Here is a 13,919-nt window from a genome sequence, read left to right as displayed (position 1 = left end):
TTTGTCATCACATTCATTCTATTCACAGGTAGAGTTCATTCTATACACAATGCATAACTGTGCTTGTTTAGAGTTGATGTTCTATCCAAGAGGGTTTTAAGCTTCACTGGTGAGAGTGTCCAGGTGATACATGTTGAGGGAAGATGAGAACATAGCAGGTTAATTGCATGCATGCTTACAATACACATATTAATCTAGTAGCAGGCCTGAGCGAAGGCCCAAGTGTCTTCTGCTTCTTATTTGAGACCTGCTGCAATTCTGTCTACTTAGTGATTGAGGACGAGGGTCCATTATTAGCCCTTAGAGGCCCTGAAGCTTGAAGTTATTACCTTAAAAGGAAGGTGTTATCAAAAAGAGAAGTTATATGTCTGTTCATAGTTATTAGAGATGTACAAGATGTACCCTTGTCTGTAAACAATGACTGGACATAATGTATTTTTGACCTGTATTGACGTGTATGTGGGGGTGTCATCCTCTATGCTATAAAACCAGAACTCAGTGTATTTTTGTCAGAGCAAATAAGCCATATGCTGACGGTTGTTCTCCGTTGTCAATAAACTCATCGTTTGATTGCACTTTTCTGGGCCTCCGTCATTTGTTGTCTGGTCTACAGTTGATCGATCTCGCTTCACTGTATCAAATCCAAATCCAAATCCAATTTATTTATATAGCACATTTAAAAACAAAAGGTTTTCCCAAAGTGCTGTACAAAAACACAGTGTAAGACAAGATAAAACCACTGACACTTACATAAAACATAATAAAACACATAAACTATCAATGTCAACACAACATATACAAATATCAACTCACGCCAGTCTGAACGCTATCGAAAAAAGGTGTGTTTTCAAAAGCGTTTTAAAAACAGGAAACGAAGATGCCCGTCTAATATTTAAAGGCAGCGTATTCCAAAGTTTTGGGGCCATAACTGAAAAGGCTCGCTCTCCTCTGCATTTGAGCCTTGATTTTGGGACAATCAACAGCAGCTGGTCAGCTGATCTGAGGGTCCGTGAAGGAATATAAGGGTGAAGTAACTCGGAAAGGTAGACTCAGAGCTGTTCCTAATGTTCTGTCAGTTTCTGCTTTTTGTGCTTTGTTGCTGGAAGGTCTTAAATGTCAGAGTCAGCAGGTGAGATCAGGTTTCTGTGATTGATGATGTGGATCATGTGACCTGGTTTCTAGGTTACATGACAGGTCAGAGGTCAGCGACTGTAACTCAGTTACTCCTGTTAATGTGAACTCACTGTGTGTTTGTGGTTTATCTCTCAGACTGGCTGAAGTCCACAAGAAGATGATGATGGAGGAAGAGGAGGACAGAGCTGAGTCTGCAGGATCCAGCTGTCCGTCTGTGAGGAGTGACCGGTCCAAAGGTCAAAATCCAGACTTCAGTAATGAACCTGGACCAACGAGGTCAGAGAGCTGAACTCACTGAGTAACAGAAACAATTCTGCACTGACATTATAATCAGTGTTGATTCTGGTTGATTGTCTGACTGTGTTTGTGAGCTGAGAGGAAATGAAACTGAATTTGTAACACAAATCAGTTTTGTCCAGTTTTCCTGTAAAAAGCTGAACTCTAATCTAAGAGGATGTTACTGACAGGAAACAGCTGCATCATCTGCAGTCTGTGTGATCACAGCTGCTTCAATCATGTTTGTGTCTGCAGAGGTCAGAGGTCACAGTCTGCAGGGTCCAGCTGTCCGTCTGTGAGGAGTGAACGGTCCAAAGGTCAACCTCCAGCCTTCAGTGGTGAACCTGGACCAACGAGGTCAGAGAGCTGTGATGACTCCTTTACATGTTTGTGTTTCCTGGATAAATCTGACCTGAAACATCCTCAGATTGTTACAAAGATTCATTAAAAAGAAAACAATGAAAGAGAAAAGATCCAAATGTTAGACTTGGTCATTTGCTGTTTGAGGACAGTGATGCTCATATCTGTGGGGAAAGTGTGACCTGAGTGGGTTCATGTTTGTCTTTAAAGAGCTGCTCTGATTCTCTTTGTGTCTGATCTGTTAAACAGTCTGAGAGGTCACACAGAGACCCAGCAGCTAAAGCCTGGATCATACTGGCTGCTGTTACTCCATCAGGACAACACTGAACCACAGTGCTGTTCATGGAAATCAATCAGTGCAACTTTACACTGTATTACCAAAAGTACTGACTCGTCTGCCTTCACACACATGTAAACTTGAGTAGCATCCACAGCCACAGCATTTAATATAACACCCAAGTGTTGATGACAACTTTATTTTTTGGGTGCAATGTTGTCATACAAGTACTGTTGCCCTGGCAACCACCAAACCAAAAAGTGCGAGGGAGAGAGAGAGAGAGAGAGGGTGAGAGAAAGAAAAAAAAAAAACACGGCTCCCAATAAGGAGCCGGCTCACGTCGTTCACTTCAAAGAGTCGGCTCTAAGAGCCGTTTCGTTCGCGACCGACACATCACTACACTGCACCATTGTGCTTGGTGATGTAAGGCTTGGATGCAGCTAGTCGCCATGGAAACCGATTTAATGAAGCTCTGTTCATCAGCTCATCTGAAGGCCAAATGAAGTCCTGATTGGCTCTGCAGAAACTCTGCACTTCATCATCCACTGACCCCACTCTGTGTTTTCCACTTCATGGCTGAGCTGCTGTCGTTCCCAGTCACTTCCACTCTGTTATAATCCCACTAACAGCTGACTGTGGAACATTTAGTAGTGAGGTCATTTCACAGCTGGACTTGATGCACTGGTAGCATCCTGTCACAGCACCACGCTGGACTTCACTGAGCTCCTGAGAGCGAGCCTTTCACAGATGTTTGTAGAAGCAGTCTGCATGCCCAGGTGCTGATTTGGTACATATACGGTCATCGAAGAGACAGGAACACCTGAGTTTAGTGTTTTGGATGGTGAGTGAATCCTGTTGGCAGTATCCTCCTGAAAACTGAGGCCAGAAGAATCTTCCCATTAAACTTTTCTTGTGATTTCCTGCCTATTTAGAGCTCAAAGAGGCCACCAAACATTAGATATCAATGGAAAGCCCAGGATGTCCCCTATTTATCAAATCAGGACTTAGTAGGGTAGCTCAAATAACTCAAAAGATATAGACTGAAAACAAATGTCCTTTACAGAGGACATAAATAGGCTGGTTCTCACGAGGATATTGTGTATATGAAGTAAGTATCAGAAGAAAGTAAGACAGACGCAAAGCAAACAAGTCGTTGTTACAAAGAACGTCAAAGAAAAGTAAGAAGATGTTTTAGAAGCTTCAAACTGACGGGAACGATCAGCAGGTACAGAAATGTTTAGAGCTGCTGCACAAAGTCGTCACAGCAGATTCTGTCAGCAATGTTTCACGTATTTCTAATCTAAACCATCAGAACTTCTGCACCATCTTTTACATTTGAATATTTTTAGCAACAGTCAGTAAACGATTTTAGTAATGAAGAAATGTGTTCACAGAGAGAGGAAGAGGAGTGGTGTTTGTGAGGAGGAGCAGCTGTCCTGCTGTGCTTTGTGTCAGGACGTCCTGAAGGATCCAGTCTCTACCAGCTGTGGACACTGGTTCTGCAGACAGTGCATCTGCTCATACTGGGACCAGTCTGCTTCATCAGGAGACTCGTCCTGTCCCCAGTGTGGAGAAAGATCCAGAACCAGAGCTGGACTGCAGACAGCCAGTCAGAGCAGCTGTGTACAAAGTAAGACTGAACATCTGTCTGCTGATGGACTCATTTCTGAAAACTGGACTTCTTGTTGTTGTTCAGACATTGAAGAGTTTTCTTTCTGTTTTTCTTTCTTTCAGCAGATGTTGGTCTGCAGGAGGTTTTAGATGAACATAAGATCAGTCTGAGGAGGAGATGTGAACGTGTGACTGAAGGAAGTGATGAAACAGGAAGTAGAACCCTCCTCAACAGGATCTACACTGAGCTCTACATCACAGAGGGACAGAGTGAAGAGGTTCATACCCAACATGAGGTGAGGCAGCTGGAGACAGCTTCCAAGACGGACGTCCTCCATGACGCTCCAATCAGGTGCCAGGACATCTTTAAAGCCTTCCCTGGACAACAGAGACCCATCAGAGTGGTTCTGACCAACGGCGTGGCTGGTGTTGGAAAAACCTTCTCAGTGCAGAAGTTCACTCTGGACTGGGCAGAGGGCTTGGAGAACCAACATGTCAGTGTGGTGGTTCTGCTTTCATTCAGGGAGCTGAACCTGATCAGAGATGAGCAGTACAGTCTTCTGGAGCTGCTCCATGTTTTCCATCCAACATTACAGAAGGTCACAGCAGAGAAGCTGGCTGTCTCTCAGCTTTTGTTCATCTTTGACGGCCTGGATGAAAGCAGACTTTCATTGGATTTCACCAACAGGAAGCTGCTGTCTGATGTCACACAGAAGTCATCAGTCAGCCAGCTGCTGACAAACCTCATCCAGGGGAATCTGCTTCCCTCGGCTCTCGTCTGGATAACTTCCCGACCCGCAGCAGCCAATCAGATCCCTCCTACATGTGTCGACAGGCTAACAGAAGCACGAGGCTTCACTGACGCCCAGAAGGAGGAGTACTTCAGGAGGAGATTCAGCGATGAAGAGCTGTCCAGCAGAATCATCTCCCACATGAAGACATCCAGGAGCCTCCACATCATGTGTAGTATCCCAGTCTTCTGCTGGATCACTGCTACAGTTCTGGAGCACATGTTGACTACAGAGCAGAGAGGAGAGCTGCCCAAGACCCTGACTGACATGTACTCACACTTCCTGCTGGTTCAGACAAAGAGGAAGAAGAACAAGTACCATGAGGGACATGAGACGAGTCCACAGGAGCTGACGGAGGCTGACAGGGAAGTTCTTCTGAAGCTGGGGAGGCTGGCGTTTGAACATCTGGAGAAAGGAAACATCATGTTCTACCAAGAAGACCTGGAGCAGTGTGGTCTGGATGTGACAGAGGCCTCGGTGTACTCAGGAGTTTGTACAGAGATCTTCAAAAGAGAGTGTGTGATCTTCCAGAATCCAGTCTACTGCTTTGTTCATCTGAGCATTCAGGAGTTTCTGGCTGCAGTCTACAGGTTCCACTGTTTCACCAACAGGAGGAAAAAGGTGCTGAAGGACTTCTTTGGGAAAAAATATAAAGAGTCATCGTTGGATGATTTTCTGAAGCAAGTCATGAGAAAATCCCTCCAGAGTAAAAATGGCCACCTGGACCTGTTTGTTCGCTTCCTTCATGGCCTCTGTCTGGAGTCCAACCAGAGACTCTTAGGAGGTCTGCTGGGTCAGACAGAGATCAGTCCAAAAACCATCCAGAGAGTCATCAACAACCTGAAGAAGATGAACAGTGATGAAATCTCTCCTGACAGAAGCATCAACATCTTCCACTGTCTGATGGAGATGAACGACCTCTCATTATTTCAGGAGATCCAAAAGTTCCTGAAGTCAGAGAATAAACTCTCTGAGATCCAGTGCTCAGCTCTGGCCTTCATGTTGCAGATGTCAGAGGAGGTTCTGGATGAGTTGGACCTGCTGAAATACAACACATCAGAGTGGGGACGACTGAGACTGATTCCAGCTGTGAGGAACTGCAGAAAGGCTCAGTGAGTCCAGATGTGATCATTAACAGCATTAATTAGTGTAGATCAGTAGTTTAGTTCTTCAGATATACACAGCACTAAACGATTCTCATTAGTTTGAGTTTCTCAGATAAAATGTGTGTGTGCACTCAGCATGATCCTGCATTGGTAGTCGTACGCTGTGTGTTGTAGACTCACATCTACATGTAGTACCTGTGTTGTGTCATTAGGGGGCAGTATTTTAAACTTGCTGCTGTTGTTGGTCATTCAGACGCTGCTGTTAGAGAGACAGAAATAAGAATCTATGAAGAACTTCTTTGTAGTGAAGTGAACTCTGATGTTACAAACAGAGACAAATATCCAGAGCAGTCACCGTCTGAGCTTCTCCTCTGACTACAGACAGAACTACAGACACAGAGTTTAGTGGCATAAACATGGTGAGTGAGGATGAAGGTGCTGAGGAAGACTCTGGTTTAGTGTGATTAAAGTGTGATGTCCTGATGAGTGACAGTGCTGTGGGTCAGAGTGAGGCTCAGAGGTGAACCAGCTGTGCTCTCTTACTGCCCACACTGCTGACATCTGGACTGAACATGTGTCCAATCTGTGAGCTGATGTCACAGCAGCTCATGGATTCACTCTCATTCCTGCTGCTGCTCCTAATGTCTGACTTCATGTCCTCATTAATCACAGAGCTGATTGTTCAGTGTTTAGTTGTTGCTGCTGAAATGTCGTCCCTGTTTTCTGCTGATGGAATTCACTGCTGTGTTTCTGGCTGCTGTTTACATCCCCGAGCTCACTTCCTGGCAAACGTCATGATGTCATCAGTGCTTTACAGACGGTGGGAGGTTCATGTTGTAACCACAAAGTGTTTGTGTCCGTACGCTGCAACCTTCCACACCATCCTTTATTGTACAGACTCAGCAGCAGCTCCATGGATCCCAAATCCAAGAGTGGAGAACAGATTTGAAGTGTGTCACATCCATGCAGTCACAGCTGTTTCCACCATGTTTCCACTGATATTAATCCTGTTCAATGACACGTTTCATATCAGTGAATATGTTCTTTAGGACGTCCACTGACATGTTTCAGTGTCCTGCTGGAAATCACTCAAATCATCCATGAAATCCATGAAAAATCCTTTTAGCGTTTCTAACTTCACCCTCTGTCCTCTCTCTCTCTCCATCCTCCTCACTGCTTCTTTCACTGATAATCACACAAACATCGTATTCAGCTACAAAATAACACAATAATATCATCTGATGATCATTATTATAAGAGCAGGATCCATATTTGATATCAGAGTAACACACTGCTTGGTTATGTGCAGTCATCATCAGTGACTGTGGGTCAAACAGAAGCTCTCTGATTGGTTGCTGACCTTGGTTACCTGTCCACTCTCACCTGTCTGTGTTTGCTCTCTCTTTGCTGTCTCCATCCTCTCTCTCCTTTTTCTCCCTCTCTGTCTTTGTACCGTCACTCAGGTCCAATGGAAACAGTGACATTTACAAACCAATCAAAGACAAACTGATCCATGTCAGGTTATAACAATATTCAAAGTGAATACAGGCTGCTGCTGGACACAGACAGGTAACATCATTTTGACTTGCTGTCACCTGGATCTGGACTCATAAACACTGAAGCCCTGAAAAGGAATTCAAATCATTTTCTGCCAACTAGCGACACACCAGCAGATAATGGCTCAGAAAGCTAAAATGAGTGTCACGGTCTGTGGAGAACAGGCCGTGCGGTGGTGTGTGTGATGGACCCAGGTGCGTACACAAGTTAGTAGACGGGAGTGAATTTAACAGAAAGCGAGCCTTTATTATGGCTGAGACAAAGTGTACAAACAAAGCAGGGAAAGAGTGACCAAACTAGACTATAACTAAACTGGGAAAACTAATACTGTGACAAACTAAGAAGACTCAGAGACTATGATGATAACTGCAAAGACTGACCGTGGAAACATGGAGGTGGGAACACAGACGACGCGACACTGAACACAGCAAGACTGAGGACTAAATACACACATGAGGCGATCAGGGGAAGTGGAGACACATGAGAACACAGCTGACTAGAATGGAACATAATGACAATACAGGGGAGAGTAACACTAACTACAATGAACAAAGAACACCAGACTCTTCCAAATTAAAACAGGAAACACACAGACATGGAAATGAAACATGGCATGAACTTAACATCACTGCATAGACATGAAACATGACACGTAGACACGGAACCAGGGAGACCGAGTACAGGGGAAGATGGCAGAAATAACTACAAGAACTTGACAACATAAGACACACCGACATAACACACATGAAGAGCAAGAGAGACTAAACACAAGGGTAATATAATTACAAATGAGCTGGAATAACTTAACCTAAAACAAACAATAAACATCCAAATAAACTAAAACTCAAAACACTGGGTCGCATGACCCAGGACCATGACACCACCCCCCCTCCAAGGGCTGGCTCCAGACAGCCCTAAACCAAAAAAACGGACCACCGAGCCCGGGCGGGCGGCGGGGACCAGGACGGAGGGCCCAGAACATGAAACAAAAACAGCTGACAGGAAAACACTGGAGCACATGACAAAAGTCCAAACATAAGTCAGGGGGCCGGCCTGGAGGGCCGCAATACAACAGCCCACAGTTCATGAGTTCAGGGGGTCGACCCGGAGGTCGAGGGCATAACAGTTCATACCGTCTCCCATCAGGGGGCCGGCCTGGAGGGCGGCAATACAACAGCCCACAGTTCACGAGTTCGGGAGGCCGGCCACGTGGAAGGCAGCGGCGTTGCGGTTCAGGAGGCCGGCCAGCTGACGGCTTGGCAGGCGCCGGCCGTGGACGTGGCTTGGCGGGCCCCGACGAGGCAGGGGGCCGGACGGGCTGCTTGGACTCTCCAGCAGACGAGGCAGGACCAGGCGAGGGCGAGGCAGGCGAGGGCGTGGGGGCTGCAGATGGTGGCCCTGCAGGTGACGGCGTGGGAGCCGCAGATGGTGGCGCTGCAGGCGACGAAGGCCGGACGGGCCCCTCGGACCCTCCTGCGGACGTGGCAGGTGGCTGGACGGGCCCCTCGGACCCTCCAGCTGACGTGGCGAGTGGCTTGGCAGAAGCAGAGGCGGGACCAGGCGACGGCGAAGCTGAAGCTGGACCAGGCGACGGCGTAGACGCTGCAGGCGAGGGAGCCGCAGGTGGTGGCCGGACGGGCTCCTCGGCCCCTCCGGCAGACGAGGCATGAGGCTGGTGCGGTTCTCCTGAACCCCCAGCGGACGTGGCATGAGGCTGGACGGGCTCCTCGGGCCCTCCAGCGGACGTGGCATGAGGCCGGTGCGGTTCTCCTGAACCCCCAGCGGACGTGGCATGAGGCTGGACGGGCTCCTCGGGCCCTCCAGCGGACGTGGCATGAGGCCGGTGCGGTTCTCCTGAACCCCCAGAGGACGTGGCATGAGGCTGGACGGGCTCCTCGGGCCCTCCAGCGGACGTGGCATGAGGCCGGTGCGGTTCTCCTGAACCCCCAGAGGACGTGGCATGAGGCTGGACGGGCTCCTCGGGCCCTCCAGCGGACGAGGCATGAGGCCGGTGCGGTTCTCCTGAACCCCAGCGGACGTGGCATGAGGCTGGACGGGCTCCTCGGGCCCTCCAGCGGACGTGGCATGAGGCCGGTGCGGTTCTCCGGAACCCCCAGCGGACGTGGCATGAGGCTGGACGGGCTCCTCGGGCCCTCCAGCGGACGAGGCATGAGGCTGGTGTGGTTCTCCTGACCCCCCAGCGGACGTGGCATGAGGCTGGACGGGCTCCTCGGGCCCTCCAGCGGATGAGGCGTGAAGCAGCGGGGATGCTGCGGGGTGTCGGGCTGGCACACCCGGGCATCCAGTAGCAGATGCATGATGAGCTGCTAACTGGACAGGGAGCTGAGCTGCTAACTGGACAGGGAGCTGAGCTGCTAACTGGACAGGGAGCTGAGCTGCTAACTGGACAGGGAGCTGAGCTGCTAACTGGACAGGGAGCTGAGCTGCTAACTGGACTAAAGGCCGAGGAAAAACAGGCTGTTGAGGCATAATCCCACACGGAGAGAGAGCAGGTGAAAAACAGTCTATAGAGCTTACTATCTTAGCACAGGAGTCCATGAAGGGAGCAGTGTTAATGACCACCAGTTCTGTGCCAGCCAGCTTTAGGTTCTCAGGGTCTGCATCAGTTTTAACTGGCTTAAAGGCAAATGGCCCAGTCTCTGTAGTCACAGGAGGAGTCGACCTAAGCTTGTTGGACCTGATCAATGGCAGTGTAAGGCTCAGAGGGGCTGGTTTAGCCATACGAAAAACAAGAATTGCCACCTCACCCACAAAAACAAGGTTTAGACCATTAGGGTGAGGCTCCTGGACAAACATTAAACACTCGGGTATGGACCTAACTAACGGCATGTTAGTAGCATGACTGTGATATGTTGGACAGACACATTTGCTGGAACCCGCACCCGTAGTGATCTGTGGCTTCAGAGTGATAGCTATATTGAGTTGAGAGACAGACACAGGTAAAACAGCACTTGAACCCTTAACTGCAGCAGGTGACACATCAGGCTGTGAATAAGTGGTAACACCATTGTTCGAGGTCAAAACCTTATCTAGTGATGGGTTCACGGAAACAGGAGAAAACGCTGTCACATTAACCCTGATGTCAGCCTCCATCTCCTGATTGGAGGCAATCGTGTTGGGGCAAAACAGTTCAAAATCGCCCTGTTTGTTACCTTCAGGAAGACAGAATTCATGTTGTGGCATTACACAGTCCAGGTTACCATGATCTGCATTTATGTTTTCGTCTTGGCGGATTAACGTGAGTTCATGATCAGCATTTTCAGTCTTCAGTTCATCGAATATAGGAACAGCAGGCAAAGCATGATCACACATCTCACACTCAGTCCCTTCATATATTATGTCATGACCTACCTCCTCCGAAATAGCCTTACTTGCTATGAAAGCACAGGGGCCTTCTTCGAGTTGCTCATTGGTGAGCCGAGTAGACTCAGGAAGGGAGGCGTTAGCCCCAGATAACTCAGTCTGTGATGGAACCCCAGGCACACTACATGACACAGAAGAAAACACTTCTACCCCACTCCCCACACAATCAACATTAAGGTCTGTGGAAGTCTTTTCCAAACTAAGTGCGGTGTCAGAGGTTCCTACAAGGTTACTAGGCTTGTCCATGATTATTTTTAAAACAAAATCTCTTGGCTGTGGCTCGGTTAGCGGTGCATTACTCAGCCTAAGGTTAGCACTGGCTGATTCTGAAACAGTCTCTTTATTTTCGCTACCAGAAACACACGAAACAGGGGACTCCCCAGTTGGCTTAGGGGCTGGACAGTCAAACTCCTGTTCGAGTGAGGGAGACAAGAACACAGGCTGAAACTCTCCAGTGCTGGGATTCACAGTCTGTGTAGGTCTTACTCCTTGTTCATAGAAGCCAGACGAACTGACCATACCATTCTCAGTACTAGAGTCAGCCGTCTTCACGCTATGAGTCTCTTTTAACCTTGACTCTTGAATCTGAAGTTTTGAATCTAGTTCATCTTCTAAAGTTTCAACGGGGGCTGATGATAAGAGACTGCATTCACTCACCTCCGGTCGTTGCGCAGTGCGACGGTGACGCGCACGTCGTCTCTTCTTGATTGTCGTTTCCGACGAACCAGACAGCGGCGCCTCATGCGCACCAGCCGGTGTCGCAGAGGCTGGGGAACTGGGTGATGACGGAGCGGTAGGTGAGAGTTCCTGGAAGCTCACGGGACCCCCGAGAGCCAGGCGAGTTCCGCGGAATATCTCTTCGTAGTTAGGAGCGAGCCACGGCTCCCACCGGAGCTCTTCCTCTAGTTGCGCGCATGCGGCGCGCTGCCGCTCCTCGAGGTCGAAATCCGTGCCCTCCACAATATCCTCGTGTTGCTCAGTGGAGGGCAAAACAGGCCGTAGCGATGCGCGACGGCGGCGTGAACGCCGCTTCCTCCTTGAAGCGGCCGTGGATAAAACTTGACTTTCCACGGCGACCAGCTCCTCGTCCTCCGACCACACCCGTGCAAGGTAGGAAGCCGGAGACCAGCAGTCCGATCGAGGCGGCGAGGGTGGGCGGCAGGTCCGAGACGGGGCGGCTGGCGAGAGCTCCTCCTCGGAGATGAGCCAGGGCTTCCAACGGAGCTCGTCCTCGCGATACGCCCGTAACACCTGCTGCTTCTCTTCCTCACCGAAGTCAATAGCCTCTGGCATCTCCGTACGCCGCGTAGTGCAGTCAGGCGATGGCGAAGATGCGGAAGCCGACGAAGCGTGAACCGACGGTGTGTCGGCAGTGAGCCTCACTGTTCCGACTCTGACTGCTTCTGGCTCGCGAGGCAGCGGGGTAACAATGCAACTGCATGGCTCTGGTGACGATTCACGCACACCGGGCAGCTGCTGCTGCGGGCAGAGTCGGAGAGTGGAGACGAGAAAGTCACTGATGAGGGGGTGCAGCGTCTCCCATAACCAGGGGAACACGGACACGCACACTCCTACTTGGCGGGCCAACTCTTCCCGTTCCTCCTCTCTGGAACAGTGCAGCCACTTGTCGCATAGTGACTCCACTGTCCGGATGATCCTCGTCTGTTGTGTCGCTGGGTCCGGCATGGTCGCGTCGTACTGTCACGGTCTGTGGAGAACAGGCCGTGCGGTGGTGTGTGTGATGGACCCAGGTGCGTACACAAGTTAGTAGACGGGAGTGAATTTAACAGAAAGCGAGCCTTTATTATGGCTGAGACAAAGTGTACAAACAAAGCAGGGAAAGAGTGACCAAACTAGACTATAACTAAACTGGGAAAACTAATACTGTGACAAACTAAGAAGACTCAGAGACTATGATGATAACTGCAAAGACTGACCGTGGAAACATGGAGGTGGGAACACAGACGACGCGACACTGAACACAGCAAGACTGAGGACTAAATACACACATGAGGCGATCAGGGGAAGTGGAGACACATGAGAACACAGCTGACTAGAATGGAACATAATGACAATACAGGGGAGAGTAACACTAACTACAATGAACAAAGAACACCAGACTCTTCCAAATTAAAACAGGAAACACACAGACATGGAAATGAAACATGGCATGAACTTAACATCACTGCATAGACATGAAACATGACACGTAGACACGGAACCAGGGAGACCGAGTACAGGGGAAGATGGCAGAAATAACTACAAGAACTTGACAACATAAGACACACCGACATAACACACATGAAGAGCAAGAGAGACTAAACACAAGGGTAATATAATTACAAATGAGCTGGAATAACTTAACCTAAAACAAACAATAAACATCCAAATAAACTAAAACTCAAAACACTGGGTCGCATGACCCAGGACCATGACAATGAGCCAATCATTTCTGTGTTTAGTTCCCCTGAAATCAGATCTGATATCAGCAGCTCTGAGTTCATTCATCATTATTGTCCAGTGATGAGATTTCTGCTCCGTTTGGTAACAGTCAGCGGGTTTTTCCTGCGTGTGGACGTGAACAGTCGTACCTGACAGCAGGTAGCAAACAGAGATCATCTTTGCAGCTGGAACTCTTCACTGAGCTGAACTCATTCAAAATGTTCTGGAATCAGATTAAAAACAGGAAACTGTGTTTATAATGCAGATTTTCTGCTTTTATAATAACACATTTTATATTTTCTATCATCACAGACTGACTCAGTGTGGACTCTCAGAGTCTCACTGTGAAGTTGTGGCCTCAGCTCTGAAGTCCAACCCCTCCCATCTGACAGAGCTGGACATGAGTAAGAACAACCTGCAGGATTCAGCAGTGAAGCTTCTGTGTGCTGGACTGGAGAGTCCAAACTGTCGGCTGGAGACTCTGAGGTGAGTTCACTGACTGCAGCTGTTGTTGTTTTTCTGTATTTCAGATCTTTGATGTTTCAAACTATATTTTGTTCCTAAATGTTCAGGATGTGTCTGAAGACAAATGTGAAGAAGTTTGAGTGCTTTCAGAAATGTTGTGTCTTTCCAAACGACTGAACAACAGTTTTTCCTTTTGGCTCCAAACAGAAGTGGCAGACTTGAGCAGGGTTCATTTACAGGCTGACAGAAGTGGTGACGGGGAGATGTTTGACAGGACAGTTTTTCAGCCTCCACAGGTTCATGTTGTGCTCCATCAGTCAGTGAAGATGAAGTCAGTGCTGATGAGGCTGTAGAGTGTGTGAGGGATGTGAATGAGGATGATGAAGATCTGATGATAGCAGATAAAAACAGGCTGCAGAGACTTTGAGCTTGTGTGGAAACAGAGAGAGAGAAAAGAAAGACATGACTGTCAAAGCTAATAAAGGTGAAGTTAGGAGCTGTGATGATGTTTGTGGT

At 48.4% G+C, this 13,919-nt stretch overlaps 1 protein-coding gene across 1 annotated transcript; it reads left to right on the top strand.

The window, feature by feature from the left end:
* The first annotated feature begins 1,187 nt into the window (after window positions 1-1,187).
* Window positions 1,188-13,580, top strand: LOC109200011 (protein NLRC3-like). The gene is made up of 6 exons (XM_025905271.1): window positions 1,188-1,201; window positions 1,270-1,410; window positions 3,515-3,656; window positions 4,288-5,561; window positions 13,251-13,418; window positions 13,511-13,580. The coding sequence occupies exons 1-6, from the start codon at window positions 1,188-1,190 to the stop codon at window positions 13,578-13,580; spliced, it is 1,809 nt and encodes a 602-aa protein (XP_025761056.1).
* Window positions 13,581-13,919: the final 339 nt, after the last annotated feature.

Source organism: Oreochromis niloticus, linkage group LG3 (assembly GCF_001858045.2).
Source record: "Oreochromis niloticus isolate F11D_XX linkage group LG3, O_niloticus_UMD_NMBU, whole genome shotgun sequence".
NCBI lineage: Eukaryota > Metazoa > Chordata > Actinopteri > Cichliformes > Cichlidae > Oreochromis > Oreochromis niloticus.
Note: the sequence above shows the minus strand (reverse complement) of the source record. Positions and strands in the feature narration are given on the sequence as shown.

Excerpts from the sequence above, each read along its gene's own strand:
- LOC109200011 (XM_025905271.1), top strand. Across the intron at positions 3,657-4,287 it reads AGCTGGACTGCAGACAGCCA|CTTTTGTTCATCTTTGACGG; the intron begins GTCAGAGCAGCT and ends GCTGTCTCTCAG. Across the intron at positions 5,562-13,250 it reads AGGAACTGCAGAAAGGCTCA|ACTGACTCAGTGTGGACTCT; the intron begins GTGAGTCCAGAT and ends CTATCATCACAG.